Source organism: Pseudophryne corroboree, chromosome 2 (genome assembly GCF_028390025.1).
Source record: "Pseudophryne corroboree isolate aPseCor3 chromosome 2, aPseCor3.hap2, whole genome shotgun sequence".
In the NCBI taxonomy this organism is placed as follows: domain Eukaryota; kingdom Metazoa; phylum Chordata; class Amphibia; order Anura; family Myobatrachidae; genus Pseudophryne; species Pseudophryne corroboree.
The window spans coordinates 48715033-48730394 of record NC_086445.1 but is presented as its reverse complement, the minus strand read 5'-3'; the positions used below and the strand labels follow the sequence as shown (position 1 = coordinate 48730394).

General features: G+C 44.6%; 1 protein-coding gene across 1 annotated transcript in view; it reads right to left on the bottom strand.

Annotated features, from left to right (window-relative positions):
* The window catches only part of LOC134997248 (antizyme inhibitor 2-like), a 116467-nt gene that overhangs the window by 44867 nt on the left and 56238 nt on the right, over positions 1 to 15362 (bottom strand). The window contains exon 6 of the mRNA XM_063951261.1: positions 13848 to 14013. Within this exon, the coding sequence (XP_063807331.1) occupies positions 13848 to 14013 (166 nt within the window). The remainder of the gene's footprint in view (positions 1 to 13847; positions 14014 to 15362) is intronic.

Below are 15362 nucleotides of genomic sequence, written 5' to 3'. Positions count from 1 at the left end.
AGGAAGGGATTTAGTGGTCAGTGGACTGCTTCCGCTGTCATCCAAAGTTTTTGAACTTGTCACTGACTTCTGATGAATGCGGTCCATGTGACGTATAAGGGAGGATGTTCCTAGGTGGTTAACGTCCTTACTCATACTTATTACAGCTTGACAAAGGCAACACACGGCTTGACACCAGTTGTCCGCATTTCTGTTGAAATAATTCCACACCGAAGAGGTGATTTTTTTTGTATTTTGACCAGGCATGTCAATGGCCATATTCGTCCCACGGACAACAAGTGTCTCCCCGGGTGCCTGACTTAAACAAACCACCTCACCATCAGAATCCTCCTTGTCAATTTCCTCCCCAGCGCCAGCAACACCCATATCCTCATCCTGGTGTACTTCAACAGTGACATCTTTAATTTGACTATCAGGAACTGGACTGCGTGTGCTCCTTCCAGCACTTGCAGGGGGCGTGCAAATGGTGGAAGGCGCAAACTCTTCCCGTCCAGTGTTGGGAAGGTCAGGCATCGCAACCGACACAATTGGACTCTCCTTGGGGATTTGTGATTTAGAAGAACGCACAGTTCTTTGCTGTGCTTTTGCCAGCTTAAGTCTTTTCATTTTTCTAGCGAGAGGATGAGTGCTTCCATCCTCATGTGAATCTGAACCACTAGCCATGAACATAGGCCAGGGCCTCAGCCGTTCCTTGCCACTCCGTGTCGTAAATGGCATATTGGCAAGTTTATGCTTCTCATCAGACGCTTTCAATTTTGATTTTTGGGTCATTTTGCTGAACTTTTGTTTTTTGGATTTTACATGCTCTCTACTATGACATTGGGCATCGGCCTTGGCAGACAACGTTGATGGCATTTCATCGTCTCGGCCATGACTAGTGGCAGCAGCTTTAGCACGAGGTGGAAGTGGATCTTGATCTTTCCCTATTTTAACCTCCACATTTTTGTTCTCCATTTTTTAATGTGTGGAATTATATGCCAGTATCAATAGCAATGGCCTACTACTATATATACTGCGTACAACTGAAATGCACCACAGGTATGGATGGATAGTATACTTGATGACACAGAGGTAGGTAGAGCAGTGGCCTTCCGTACCGTACTGCTATATATACTGGTGGTCACTGTCAGCAAACTGCAAAACTAAAATGCACCACAGGTATAGAATCTAGATGGATAGTATACTTGATGACACAGAGGTAGGTAGAGCAGTGGCCTTCCGTACCGTACTGCTATATATACTGGTGGTCACTGTCAGCAAACTGCAAAACTAAAATGCACCACAGGTATAGAATCTAGATGGATAGTATACTTGACGACACAGAGGTAGGTAGAGCAGTGGGCTTCCGTACCGTACTGCTATATATACTGGTGGTCACTGTCAGCAAACTGCAAAACTAAAATACACCACAGGTATACAATCTAGATGGATAGTATACTTGATGACACAGAGGTAGGTAGAGCAGTGGCCTTCCGTACCGTACTGCTATATATACTGGTGGTCACTGTCAGCAAACTGCAAAACTAAAATGCACCACAGGTATAGAATCTAGATGGATAGTATACTTGACGACACAGAGGTAGGTAGAGCAGTGGCCTTCCGTACCGTACTGCTATATATACTGGTGGTCACTGTCAGCAAACTGCAAAACTAAAATGCACCACAGGTATAGAATCTAGATGGATAGTATACTTGACGACACAGAGGTAGGTAGAGCAGTGGCCTTCCGTACCGTACTGCTATATATACTGGTGGTCACTGTCAGCAAACTGCAAAACTAAAATGCACCACAGGTATAGAATCTAGATGGATAGTATACTTGACGACACAGAGGTAGGTAGAGCAGTGGCCTTCCGTACCGTACTGCTATATACACTGGTGGTCACTGTCAGCAAACTGCAAAACTAAAATGCACCACAGGTATACAATCTAGATGGATAGTATACTTGACGACACAGAGGTAGGTAGAGCAGTGGCCTTCTGTACCGTACTGCTATATATACTGGTGGTCACTGTCAGCAAACTGCAAAACTAAAATGCACCACAGGTATAGAATCTAGATGGATAGTATACTTGACGACACAGAGGTAGGTAGAGCAGTGGCCTTCTGTACCGTACTGCTATATATACTGGTGGTCACTGTCCGCAAACTGCAAAACTAAAATGCACCACAGGTATAGAATCTAGATGGATAGTATACTTGACGACACAGAGGTAGGTAGAGCAGTGGCCTTCCGTACCGTACTGCTATATATACTGGTGGTCACTGTCAGCAAACTGCAAAACTAAAATGCACCACAGGTATAGAATCTAGATGGATAGTATACTTGACGACACAGAGGTAGGTAGAGCAGTGGCCTTCCATACCGTACTGCTATAAATACTGGTGGTCACTGTCAGCAAACTGCAAAACTAAAATGCACCACAGGTATAGAATCTAGATGGATAGTATACTTGACGACACAGAGGTAGGTAGAGCAGTGGCCTTCCGTACCATACTGCTATATATACTGGTGGTCACTGTCAGCAAACTGCAAAACTAAAATGCACCACAGGTATAGAATCTAGATGGATAGTATACTTGACAACACAGAGGTAGGTAGAGCAGTGGCCTTCCGTACCGTACTGCTATATATTCTGGTGGTCACTGTCAGCAAACTGCAAAACTAAAATGCACCACAGGTATAGAATCTAGATGGATAGTATACTTGACGACACAGAGGTAGGTAGAGCAGTGGCCTTCCGCACTGTACTGCTATATATACTGGTGGTCACTCAGCAAACTGCAAAACTAAAATGCACCACAGGTATAGAATCTAGATGGATAGTATACTTGACGACACAGAGGTAGGTAGAGCAGTGGCCTTCCGTACCGTACTGCTATATATACTGGTGGTCACTGTCAGCAAAACTCTGCACTGTACTCCTCCTATATAATACTGCTGGTCCCCAGTCCCCACAATAAAGCAGTGTGAGCACAGATATATGCAGCACACTGAGCACAGATATGGAGCGTTTTTCAGGCAGAGAACGGATAAAACTGGTGGTTACTGATCAGCAAAACTCTGCACTGTACTCCTCGTATATAATACTGGTGGTCCCCAGTCCCCACAATAAAGCAGTGTGAGCAAAGATATATGCAGCACACTGAGCACAGATATGGAGTGTTTTTCAGGCAGAGAACGGATAAAACTGGTGGTCACTGAATCAGCAAAACTCTGCACTGTACTCCTCCTATATAATACAGCTGCTCCCCTGTCCCCACAATTAAGCAATAAGCACAAATATTTGCAGCAACATTAATAAACGGAGAGGACGCCAGCCACGTCCTCTCCCTAACATTTCCAATGCACGAGTGAAAATGGCGGCGACGCGGAGCTCCTTATATAGAATACGAATCTCGCGAGAATCCGACCGCGGGATGATGACGTTCGGGCACGCTCGGGTTAACCGAGCCATACGGGAGAATCCGAGTATGCCTCGGACCCGTGTAAAATGGGTGAAGTTCGGGGGGGTTCGGTTTCCGAGGAACCGAACCCGCTCATCACTAGTTTAAATATCTGTTTTGGCGGGTAATTCAGAGTTGATCGTAGCAGCAAATTTGTTAGCAGTTGGGCAAAACCATGTGCACTGCAGGGGGGCAGATATAACATGTGCAGAGAGAGTTAGATTTGGGTGGGTTATTTTGTTTCTGTGCAGGGTAAGTACTGGCTGCTTTATTTTTACACTGAAATTTAGATTTCATATTAAACACCCCCCACCCAAATCTAACTCTCTCTGCACATGTTACATCTGTCTCCCCTGCAGTGCACATGGTTTTGCCCAACTGCTAAAAAATTTGCTGCTACGATCAACTCTGAATTACCCCCTTGGTCAACAGTTTTAGCAAAAGGTTTCAGTTGACAATTTATTCCCACTCACAGAGAGAGCGTCTTCAAGAAAATGAATTGAAATAGAACGAAATGTGCACGTGAATTTTAAACCAAATGTGTTATCATTCAAACTATCAGTGATAGAATGCATTGGAGATAGATCCCCATTCCCAGTAATAAACAAATCATCAACAGACCTGCCATAGAGGACCAGGCTATCCTCCAATCCGCTGCCCCCAAAACTGTTTCTCTTCAAAGAGTCAGAGGTGTAGCTAGGTGCCCGGAGCAAAGGTATGTTTCGGCGTCCCCTCCCCCTGTACTGAACTGGGTGCGTGTTACATTAGGAAAGAAAAAAATATTTAAAAATCCTAAATTGGTGACAGCGCCGGTTCTAGACTTTGTGGAGAAAAGTTTTTCGTTTGGGTTCCCCCCATGTTTAAAACAGGGACAGTGCGCGCACCGCCGGCGCACAACAAAATTATAGGGGTGTGGCTTCATGGGGAAGGGGTGTGGTCACAGAATAATACCAATTCAGATTACACCACACAGTAGTGTCCGTTATTCACATTACATAACATAGTAGAGCTCCTTATACACGTTACACCACAGTAGAGCCCCTCATACATGGCAGAGCTCTGGCATGTGCTGGGTGTCAGTATCTCCTGCTGTTGCCTCTGGCCTGCCCTGTTCCCAACTTAGGGGTCTATTTACTAAGCCTTGGACGGAGATAAAGTACCAGCCAATAAGCTTCTAAATACCATGTCACAGGCTGGGTTTGAAAAATGACAGTTAGAAGCTCGTGGCCGGTACTTTATCTCCATCCATTTTATCTCCAACCAAGGCTTAGTAAATAGATCCCTTAGTCTCCAAGTCAGTGTGCACCCCTCTGTTTCTCCTCTTCCTGTACAGCAACCCGCAGTATAGCGGATGGAGAGAGGGGGAGGAAGGTGGTGGCTTGCCCTCTAACTTTTCTGGTGCTCGGAGCTCGCGCTCCAACGGATCCACCCTCGCTATACCCCTGCAAAGAGTCCCATGTAGAAGATGGCAATGCTCGTGGTGAACCTGCTCCCCAATTATCTATATTTATCACTGATAATTGAATTGTATTTTCCTGTGTAATAAAATATCACCTGTTCACCAGCACTGTCTCGGTGTATATGTTTTGTCGAAATTGCCAGAAGTTAGTCTATTTTGTTTAAATTTTTTTCCCTAGGTCAGTGCAAGTTTAGAAGTTAAAGCCTATTACATTGGCCAAGTTGTATGTTTTACTTTGGTCGAGTTGCATGTTTTTCATGGGAAAACATCTGGATGCGAGTTTCGGCCATGCGACTTGTGGGAATATGGGAAACATGCGAGTTTGCATGTTCTCACACACTATTACATGTGGAAGTTGTGGAAAAGTGAAAGTTTCGCTCTAAACTCGCACTTTTTTAGAACTCACACCTTATTACATTTTACCCATAGTCTTGCCAACATATACAAGTGTCGAAGTAAAAGATATTACATACAGACAACAATACAAACTCCAAACAGATGAGTCGCTGTGCGTGAGAATACATGCAGTGTGCACAGCGATATATGGTAGCATACGCATTCACACAGACAAGCCACACAGATATATTCAACACATATTTCATACCACACATAAATTAAACATGTCAAGCACCAGACATTATAATGTATTTATATAATGAGTTTAACATCAGATATCAATTTATTATTGGAACGGAACAAGATAAACATGTCATTCTTAGAGTCAAAATGATCAAGAGAATGAGTGTGTTAATGTGATACCTGTGGTTAGAGTGTAGCACATTGCAATGATTAGTTATGATTAAATATAGGAATATGAAGCCACAATTCAAATAAGAACAAAGGAAAGCATGTGGGCAGGAAACCAATGGCCAACCCCTATGATGTCTTCTTCAAGGCTGGACATTGCTTGCATATGAACTGACCAATGACACATCATGAATGAGAGACCTCCCTCTCCTGTACCAATGGAAGGAGCCTGAAGCCAAGAACTTGTTAACTCCCACTGTTTTGATATATGCAGTTTGTAGGACTTAGAGAGTTTTTGCTTGCCGAGAGAGAGAGAGAGAGTTGGAGCGGAGTGTGCATTGATGGAAATGGTAATGTATGCTGGCTGTGGCTGTATGGATTCTTTTGTAACAACTGCTTCCTGTGTAATTGTAAATCTGTAACCATATATATACTGACCATGTGTTATATTGTAAGCATATCCTTTTAATATCAAATATATACATCTATGAGCATTGGAACTCATACAATGTGTGCGAGTGCTTGTTTTCTCTTAAGGGATGTAGTGTTTGTGACGTACAGCGCACTTTTATCATATATGGTAATAAGATGCGCCTTGTCTCCAGAACATATATTAATGCTGGCATTTTGAATATTCATTAGAAATAATCTGAACTTAACACAAGGCTGCAGGGACACTTAATGACCTAAATGATAAAACTTGCTTGATCAAGTATGAAGAACATAATTTTTTTGCCTGTGTTGGGGGGGGGGGGGGGTGTCAAGTAGGTGCTCACTTCCAGGTGACTGCATGTGGTGTACCCAATACATCTATAGCACACTGCTGCTTTAGACAAGAAATGACCAGGAAGGGAACGTCCATAATCACTAGTGATGTCATTATGCACCAGAGCATCCCTCAAATGTCTTTCTGTCCTTGGCCCGGCATATGTGGGCAAGACTATATGTACTTTTAAAGAAAGAGCTGCCATCAGACTAGTGATACAGGGCAAGGAAAAATATAAGTTGTAGCTAGATATTTCAGGAACGCCAGACACTCTGTAGCCACATTAAAATATAAGCTGGCGGACCATGTTCCTCCTTTATTGAAACTGGGAGAAATAGTAGTAAGAAACTATTGCACATGGAGGCTCTGTGGATATTTAAGTTAAATAATGTCTCCCTGATGGGTCTCAGGGAAGGGTTAGGTTTTGCTGATTTTCTCTACATATATGCTGCTTACTCATCTCATGACAGTTGTATAGATTTGTTTATATTCTTTTTTGATATCTTCTCATGTTCTCAGCAGATTAGGTGAAGTGTACAGTACAGTATGTTGTTATTATATTTATGATAGTTTGAGGATTTAACCTTAACTGAGTGTTAGGTATGTGAAAGTAGCTGCTCCGTGTTAGAAGTGTTCAAAGTGTGAAAAATAGATACTGTGGCCCAAATGTGAGAGTTTCAGAAAGTGAGATATTTGGTAAGGTTTTTCAGTTTTTTTTAAAGTGGCAATCATTTACGCTGCAAAACCAGGTTTAATCCTGTTGTGTAAATGATTGCCACTTTAAAAAAAACCTGCAAAACCTTACCAAATCTCTCACTTTTTGAAACTCTCACTCTGTTACATTTGGCCCTGTATGTGAAAATGTTACATGAATAAAAAACAATGGGTGAGATTCAAATGACATATCACGACCAATTTCCTTTCTAAAATGATCTCCGTTATCACGCAAATTGCGCCCATAGTAATCAGGTTTACTGTGTAAAGGGTTCGTTGCCTCGCTACTCTGGGGGTAGCGAGCTGAAATAATGATACAACGTCCCTGAGGGTAGAAACAGAACGAGTGTGGAAAGGGGTGAAAAGAATTGAATCCCGCCCAAAGAGTGATATGTGTTAAGTGGTGATGCCCCAAAGTGGCCCAGCTAGAGCAATCCAAGGAGCCCCATGCTCCAAAAGTTCACCCCACAACTGACTTTCTATATAATTAGAAATGAACCAAGATCTTACCTGAGGCTTTGCTATACAGACTGTGCAGTCAGCAAATGCTAGATCCCTATTTAAAAACACCAAGAACAGATGTGAGAGGGCAGGGTCGAAACTAGGATTTTTGTCACCTGGGGCAAGGCAGTAATTTGCGCCCTCCCCCCAGGGTGTCCACTTCTTTTTGTAGGCTTTTCATCCTATGGAGGGTGTTTGCTTTGAATTCCAGGATTACCAAGGAAGGCGGCGTCGACATCTTGAAAGTGGGAGTACGTGGTGATCGAGGTAGGTACCTGATGCATCTGCATGGCAGCAGGTACACCCTCTTACCCACATTACATAAATGTTAAGTGTTGTGTAATGTCCCTTACACATTATGTCCCAGTAATGCCCCTTATAACACATTCTGCCGCAGTAATGCCTCTTACACATTCTGCCCCAGTAATGTCCCTTACACATTATGCCCCAGTTATGCCCCTTATAACACATTCTGCCGCAGTAATGCCTCTTACACATTCTGCCCCAGTAATGTCCTTTACACATTATGCACCAGTTATGCCCCTTATAACACATTCTGCCGCAGTAATGCCTCTTACACATTCTGCCCCAGTAATGTCCCTTACACATTACGCCCCAGTAATGCCCCTTATAACACATTATGCCCCTGAAATACCCCTTATAACACATTCTGCTGCAGTATTGCCTCTTACACATTCTGCCTCAGTAATGCCCCTTACACATCTTGCCCTAGTAATGCCCCTTACACATTACATCCCCCTGTGTCCCTCTAGCAGCAGGACTCCCCAGTGGCAGGGCTCAGCGGAAGGCAGGCAGGTTGCAGCAGCACAGAGATGTTTGAGCTGAGGAAGCTGCTGCAGCTCCTCCGCCCTCTTCTTCCCACACAGCCACTCCCAGAATGCCATGCATGACATTGTTGCACCCGGCACCGGCATTCTGGCAGACTGGGACTCCCAGCATCTGCAGCAGCTATTGGTGTTTTAGTACTATAATGGCAAGAGTGAAAGGGCAGGGGGCTGTCAGATTAGACAGCACCAGCGGCCCAGGCGATAGCTATCCAGTGTTGTTTGGTTGCTATGACACTGGCCCGCCCCCCCTAGAAGTTGGGTGGGACCTGCTGTGTCAATGCTGGAGGTGAGAGCTATTTAGGTAAGCACATGTAATTTTGTATTTATCCTTGTAAAAAGATGAAGTAAACATCTTTAAACATTGGAATACCATTCTGGTCTGTCTAACTGTCTTCAACTCCTTGGAGTGCTGCTGCTTTTGCTGATGTATATTTATTTACCATGTTGCAAGCTGGGCACTCAGGGGCAGATTTATTAAGCCTGGTGAAGTGATAAAGTGGAAGGTGATAAAGCACCAGCCAATCAGCTTCTAACTTCTATGTTACAGGCTGGGGGCTAGATGCATCATCGCTTGGAAAGTGATAAAAAGGAAAGTGAAAAAGTATCAGCCAATCAGCTCCTAACTACCATGTCACAGGCTGTGTTGAAAAATGGCAGTTAGGAGTAGTGATGTGCACCGGAAATTTTTCGGGTTTTGTGTTTTGGATTCAGACGCGTTTTGGCAAAACCTCCCTGACATTTTTTTTTTGATTCGGGTGTTTTTTACAAAAAACCCTCAAAAACAGCTTAAATCATAGAATTTGGGGGTCATTTTGATCCCATAGTATTATTAACCTCAATTACCATAATTTCCACTCATTTTCAGTCTATTCTGAACACCTCACACCTCACAATATTATTTTTAGTCCTAAAATTTGCACCAAGGTCGCTAGATGGCTAAGATAAGCGACACAAGTGGCCGACACAAACACCTGGCCCATCTAGGAGTGGCACTGCAGTGTCAGACAGGATGGCACTTCAAAAAAATAGTCCCCAAACAGCACATGATGCAAAGAAATAAAGAGGCGCAATGAGGTAGCTGTGTGACTAAGCTAAGCGACCCAAGTGGCTGACACAAAGACCCAAGTGGCCGACACAAACACCTGGCCCATCTAGAAGTGGCACTGGAGTGTCAGACAGGATGGCACTTCAAAAAAATAGTCCCCAAACAGCACATGATGCAAAGAAAAAAAGAGGCTCACCAAGGTCGCTGTGTGACTAAGCTAAGCGACACAAGTGGCCGACACAAACACCTGGCCCATCTAGGAGTGGCACTGCAGTGTCAGACAGGATGGCACTTCAAAAAAATAGTCCCCAAACAGCACATGATGCAAGAAATAAAGAGGCGCAATGAGGTAGCTGTGTGACTAAGCTAAGCGACCCAAGTGGCCGACACAAAGACCCAAGTGGCCGACACAAACACCTGGCCCATCTAGAAGTGGCACTGCAGTGTCAGACAGGATGGCACTTCAAAAAAATAGTCCCCAAACAGCACATGATGCAAAGAAAAAAAGAGGCGCACCAAGGTCGCTGTGTGACTAAGCTAAGCGACACAAGTGGCCGACACAAACACCTGGCCCATCTAGGAGTGGCACTGCAGTGTCAGACAGGATAGCACTTCAAAAAAATAGTCCCCAAACAGCACATGATGCAAAGAACAAAAGAGGCGCAATGAGGTAGCTGTGTGACTAAGCTAAGCGACCCAAGTGGCCGACACAAAGACCCAAGTGGCCGACACAAACACCTGGCCCACCTAGGAGTGGCACTGCAGTTTTCTAGCGAGAGGATGAGTGCTTCCATCCTCATGTGAAGCTGAACCACTAGCCATGAACATAGGCCAGGGCCTCAGCCGTTCCTTGCCACTCCGTGTCGTAAATGGCATATTGGCAAGTTTACGCTTCTCCTCAGACGCTTTTAATTTTGATTTTTGGGTCATTTTACTGAACTTTTGTTTTTAGATTTTACATGCTCTCTACTATGACATTGGGCATCGGCCTTGGCAGACGACGTTGATGGCATTTCATCGTCTCGGCCATGACTAGTGGCAGCAGCTTCAGCACGAGGTGGAAGTGGATCTTGATCTTTCCCTATTTTACCCTCCACATTTTTGTTCTCCATTTTTTAATGTGTGGAATTATATGCCAGTATCAATAGCAATGGCCTACTACTATATATACTGCGCACAACTGAAATGCACCACAGGTATGGATGGATAGTATACTTGACGACACAGAGGTAGGTAGAGCAGTGGCCTTCCGTACCGTACTGCTATATATACTGGTGGTCACTGTCAGCAAACTGCAAAACTAAAATGCACCACAGGTATAGAATCTAGATGGATAGTATACTTGACGACACAGAGGTAGGTAGAGCAGTGGCCTTCCGTACCGTACTGCTATATATACTGGTGGTCACTGTCAGCAAAACTCTGCACTGTACTCCTCCTCCTATATAATATACTGGTGGTCCCCAGTCCCCACAATAAAGCAGTGTGAGCACAGATATATGCAGCACACTGAGCACAGATATGGAGTGTTTTTCAGGCAGACAACGTATACTGGTGGTCACTGTCAGCAAAACTCTTCACTGTACTCATCCTATATAATATACTGGTGGTCCCCAGTCCCCACAATTAAGCAGTGTGAGCACAGATATATGCAGCACACTGAGCACAGATATGGAGTGTTTTTCAGGCAGACAACATATACTGGTCGTCACTGTCAGCAAAACTCTGCACTGTACTCCTCCTATATAATACAGCTGCTCCCCAGTCCCCACAATTAAGCAGTGTGAGCACAGATATATGCAGCACACTGAGCACAGATATGGAGTGTTTTTCAGGCAGACAACGTATACTGGTGGTCACTGGTCAGCAAAACTCTGCACTGTACTCCTCCTATATAATACAGCTGCTCCCCAGTCCCCACAATTAAGCAGTGTGTGTGAGCACAGATATATGCAGCACACTGAGCACAGATATGGAGTGTTTTTCAGGCAGACAACGTATACTGGTGGTCACTGGTCAGCAAAACTCTGCACTGTACTCCTCCTATATAATACAGCTGCTCCCCAGTCCCCACAATTAAGCATTGTGAGCACAGATAGATGCAGCACACTGAGCACAAATATGGAGTGTTTTTCAGGCAGACAACGTATACTGGTGGTCACTGGTCAGCAAAACTCTGCACTGTACTCCTCCTATATAATACAGCTGCTCCCCAGTCCCCACAATTAAGCAGTGTGAGCACAGATATATGCAGCACACTGAGCACAGATATGGAGTGTTTTTCAGGCAGACAACGTATACTGGTGGTCACTGGTCAGCAAAACGCTGCACTGTACTCCTGCTATATAATACAGCTGCTCCCCAGTCCCCACAATTAAGCAATAAGCAGCACAAATATTATTAATAAACGGAGAGGACGCCAGCCATGTCCTCTCCCTAACATTTCCAATGCATGAGTGAAAATGGCGGCGACGCGTGGCTGCTTATATAGAATCCGAATCTCGCAAGAATCCGACAGCGGGATGATGACGTTCGGGCGCACTCAGATTAACCGAGCCATACGGGAGAATCCGAGTATGCCTCGGACCCGTGTAAAATGGGTGAAGTTCGGGGGGGTTCGGTTTCCGAGGAACCGAACCCGCTCATCACTAGTTAGGAGCTGATTGGCTGATACTTTTTCACTCTCCATTTTCTCACTTTCCTAGCGATGATGCATCTGGCCCTTTGGGGCAGATGTATTAACCTGGAGACAGCATAAGGAAGTGATAAACCAGTGATCTGTACAAGGTGATAAAGGCACCAGCCAATCAGCTCCTAACTGTTAATTTACATATTGGAGCTGATTGGTTGGTGTCTTTATCACCTTGCACATATCACTGGTTTATCACTTCCTTATGCCTTCTCCAGGTTAATACATCTGCCCCATTGTTTGAAAAATGACAGGAGCTGACTGGCTGGTGCGTTATCCCCTTCAACTAAATCACTTCACCAGGCTTAATAAATCTGCCCCTCAGTACCATAAGGTTCATGTAAATTGCTGGAAAATGGGGAGAGTAACAAATAGCAGCAGCACTTCATAAATGATGCATAAGCAAGGAGGTTATTTATGTGTACAAAGCTAGGCTTACCATACCATACCTTTATACTGGGACACAAATTAATTATACAGGTTCTGTGGCAGGTTGACCTGGTTTTAATCAGCCACAGGATCTGTGTAATCCATGAGCATCCTAGTTTAAAGGGACAGTATGGTAAGCCTTTATAAGGCCTTAATTAAGCATCATTTATGGAGTGATGTGGCTATTATTTGAGAGAGAGAGAGAGAGAGAGAGAGAGAGAGAGAGAGAGAGAGAGACATGCCAGCATGCTCTGATAGCCATTTCATTTAGATGTTGGATTTTATAAAATTGTACCATTTGCAATGTGAGTTACAGAAATGGAAAATCCAGTACTTCAACATCTGGTGGTGGAAAATTGTACTGCATGATATTAACAAAATAAAAAAATTAAGAGGGCCTATTTATCACCATCCGCATCCAGGATGCAGATGTCATGTGATAAAATCGACCAAACTCGCACTGCGATAACTGATTACATCGCAGGGATGTATCAATTATCGCATGCAGGGATAGAGCTTGGGGTCAAGCTCGGTCCCTGCGATGCCTCTTCGCAGCATCATCGGGGTATTTTTCATAAAAAATACCCAGATGTCCTGCTGCGCATGCGCCGCCCCCACTGACATCACCGCTACCGCCGCCCGGTCGAACCCCCCCGTCGTGACTACCCCTGCGCGCCGCGGCCTCCCCCCAGCAGGATAATACAGGGAGCTGGTCCGCGCTGCCTCTGCTGGGCTGCCGGTGATGGATCCTGTGTGCTGCGGTGACCCCTGGTGCTGTAAAGTGCGCTGCCATTTTGCAGCATCACTTTACTACACCGGGGTCACATTGCAGCATATGGGGAAAACACCCCTTTTCACACTATTTTAGTAAAAATAATGTTACTAAATAGACCTCTAATTGAGAATGAAATCCTTGCCAATGTAAAGTGTAGCGTTTCTTTCCACATTGTGCTGCAATAAGGTTAATGGTGTGCATTTGGTGTCATGTAAATGCATAATACAACTGTCTCTAGAAACACCATGAAAAAGTTATTGGAGCTGCTTCTATTTAGGGAGCAAAGCAAAAAAAATAAAAAATAAAATGACGCTGTTGCTCTGACCCACCTCAAAATCAGCCCCAGTGTATGTTCCAATGGCTGAACCATATTATTCCCATCCCTTATACATCAGATTATCACAACCAAAATGTCTCCATTCTCACCTCCTCGAATCTCGGCTGGAAATCAGGGTGGCCAGGAAATCCCCCTCCAATATCCAAGACTCTCATCTTGTGTCCCAGTTTGTTTCCAATGTCAAACAGACGTCTGGCATCCACAATACACTGGTGAAAGCTCTGGGGGTTACTGGAGCCAGAACCAATATGGAAGCTGCAGAAAGATGAATGTACAAGAGGAGGTAATGGAGGTAATTCAGACTTGATCGCTAGGGTGCGTTTTTTCATCCCTGCGATCAGGTAGTCACCGCCTACGGAGGAGAGGGAAATCGCTGTGCAGGTGTGCGATCGCATGTGCAGGAGAGTTGCACAAACAGAAGTTTGTGCAGTCTCTGCACAGCCCAGGACTTACTCTATCAGTGCGATGATCGGGGCCGGAGCTGACATCAGGAATCCTCCCACAAAACACCGGGTCCCTTCTGCGTTTTTCCAGACACTTCCTAGAAACGGTCAGTTGCCACCCACAAATGTCCTCCTCCTGTTAATCTTCTTGCAATCACCGGTGCAATGGGATTTTTCGCACCATCCCGGCGTTGCGGACCGCCGCGCCTGCGCATTGCGTTGCATAAACATGCGCAGTTCAGAACTGATCGCCCACTGTGCGAAAATACACAGCATCGATCAGGCCTGAATTAGCCCCAAGGTGAGACAGGATATGTTACAATGGACCAATCCAATAGAGGCTGACTGGCTACCAGGTTGCACTTTGTGTGGATGTAATACAGGTTGAGTATCCCTTATCCAAGTATTCTGAAATACACAATTTTTTGAGTGAGAGTGAGATAGTGAAACTTTTGTTTTCTGATGGCTCAATGTACACAAACTTTGTTTAATACGCAAAGTTATTAAAAATATTAGATAAAATGACCTTCAGGCTGTTGAGAAACAGCATTCAATAGATTCAGACTTGATGTGTTACACAGGAGAGACAGCAGGTGGAGCTGTCGTATATATGTTACGTGTTTTACAGTCTGTGATGTATGTCTTACACTTGTTTGTTCCTGTATTCTGAAGGTTACATGAAGGAGAGAGATGGAGCATGCATGATGGCAGCACATGCACAGATAATAGGATTTTAATACCTACCGGTAAATCCTTTTCTCTAAGTCCGTAGAGGATGCTGGGGACACCATTAGAACCATGGGGTATAGACAGGATCCGCAGGAGACATGGGCACTTTAAGACTTTCAAAAGGGGTGTGCACTGGCTCCTCCCTCTATGCCCCTCCTCCAGACTCCAGTTATAGGACCTGTACCCAGGGAGATGGACATATTCGAGGAAAGGATTTATTGTTAAACTAAGGTGATATTCATACCAGCACACACATCAAGCATGCCGCACAACGTGGCACTCAACAGAATACAAGTCAACGGCATGAACGATTTCAGCAACAGGCTGATAATAACTTAACACAACATGCGTGTAACACAATTTAATAACTGCAGAAACAGTACGCACTGGGACGGGCGCCCAGCATCCTCTACGGAGTTAGAGAAAAGGATT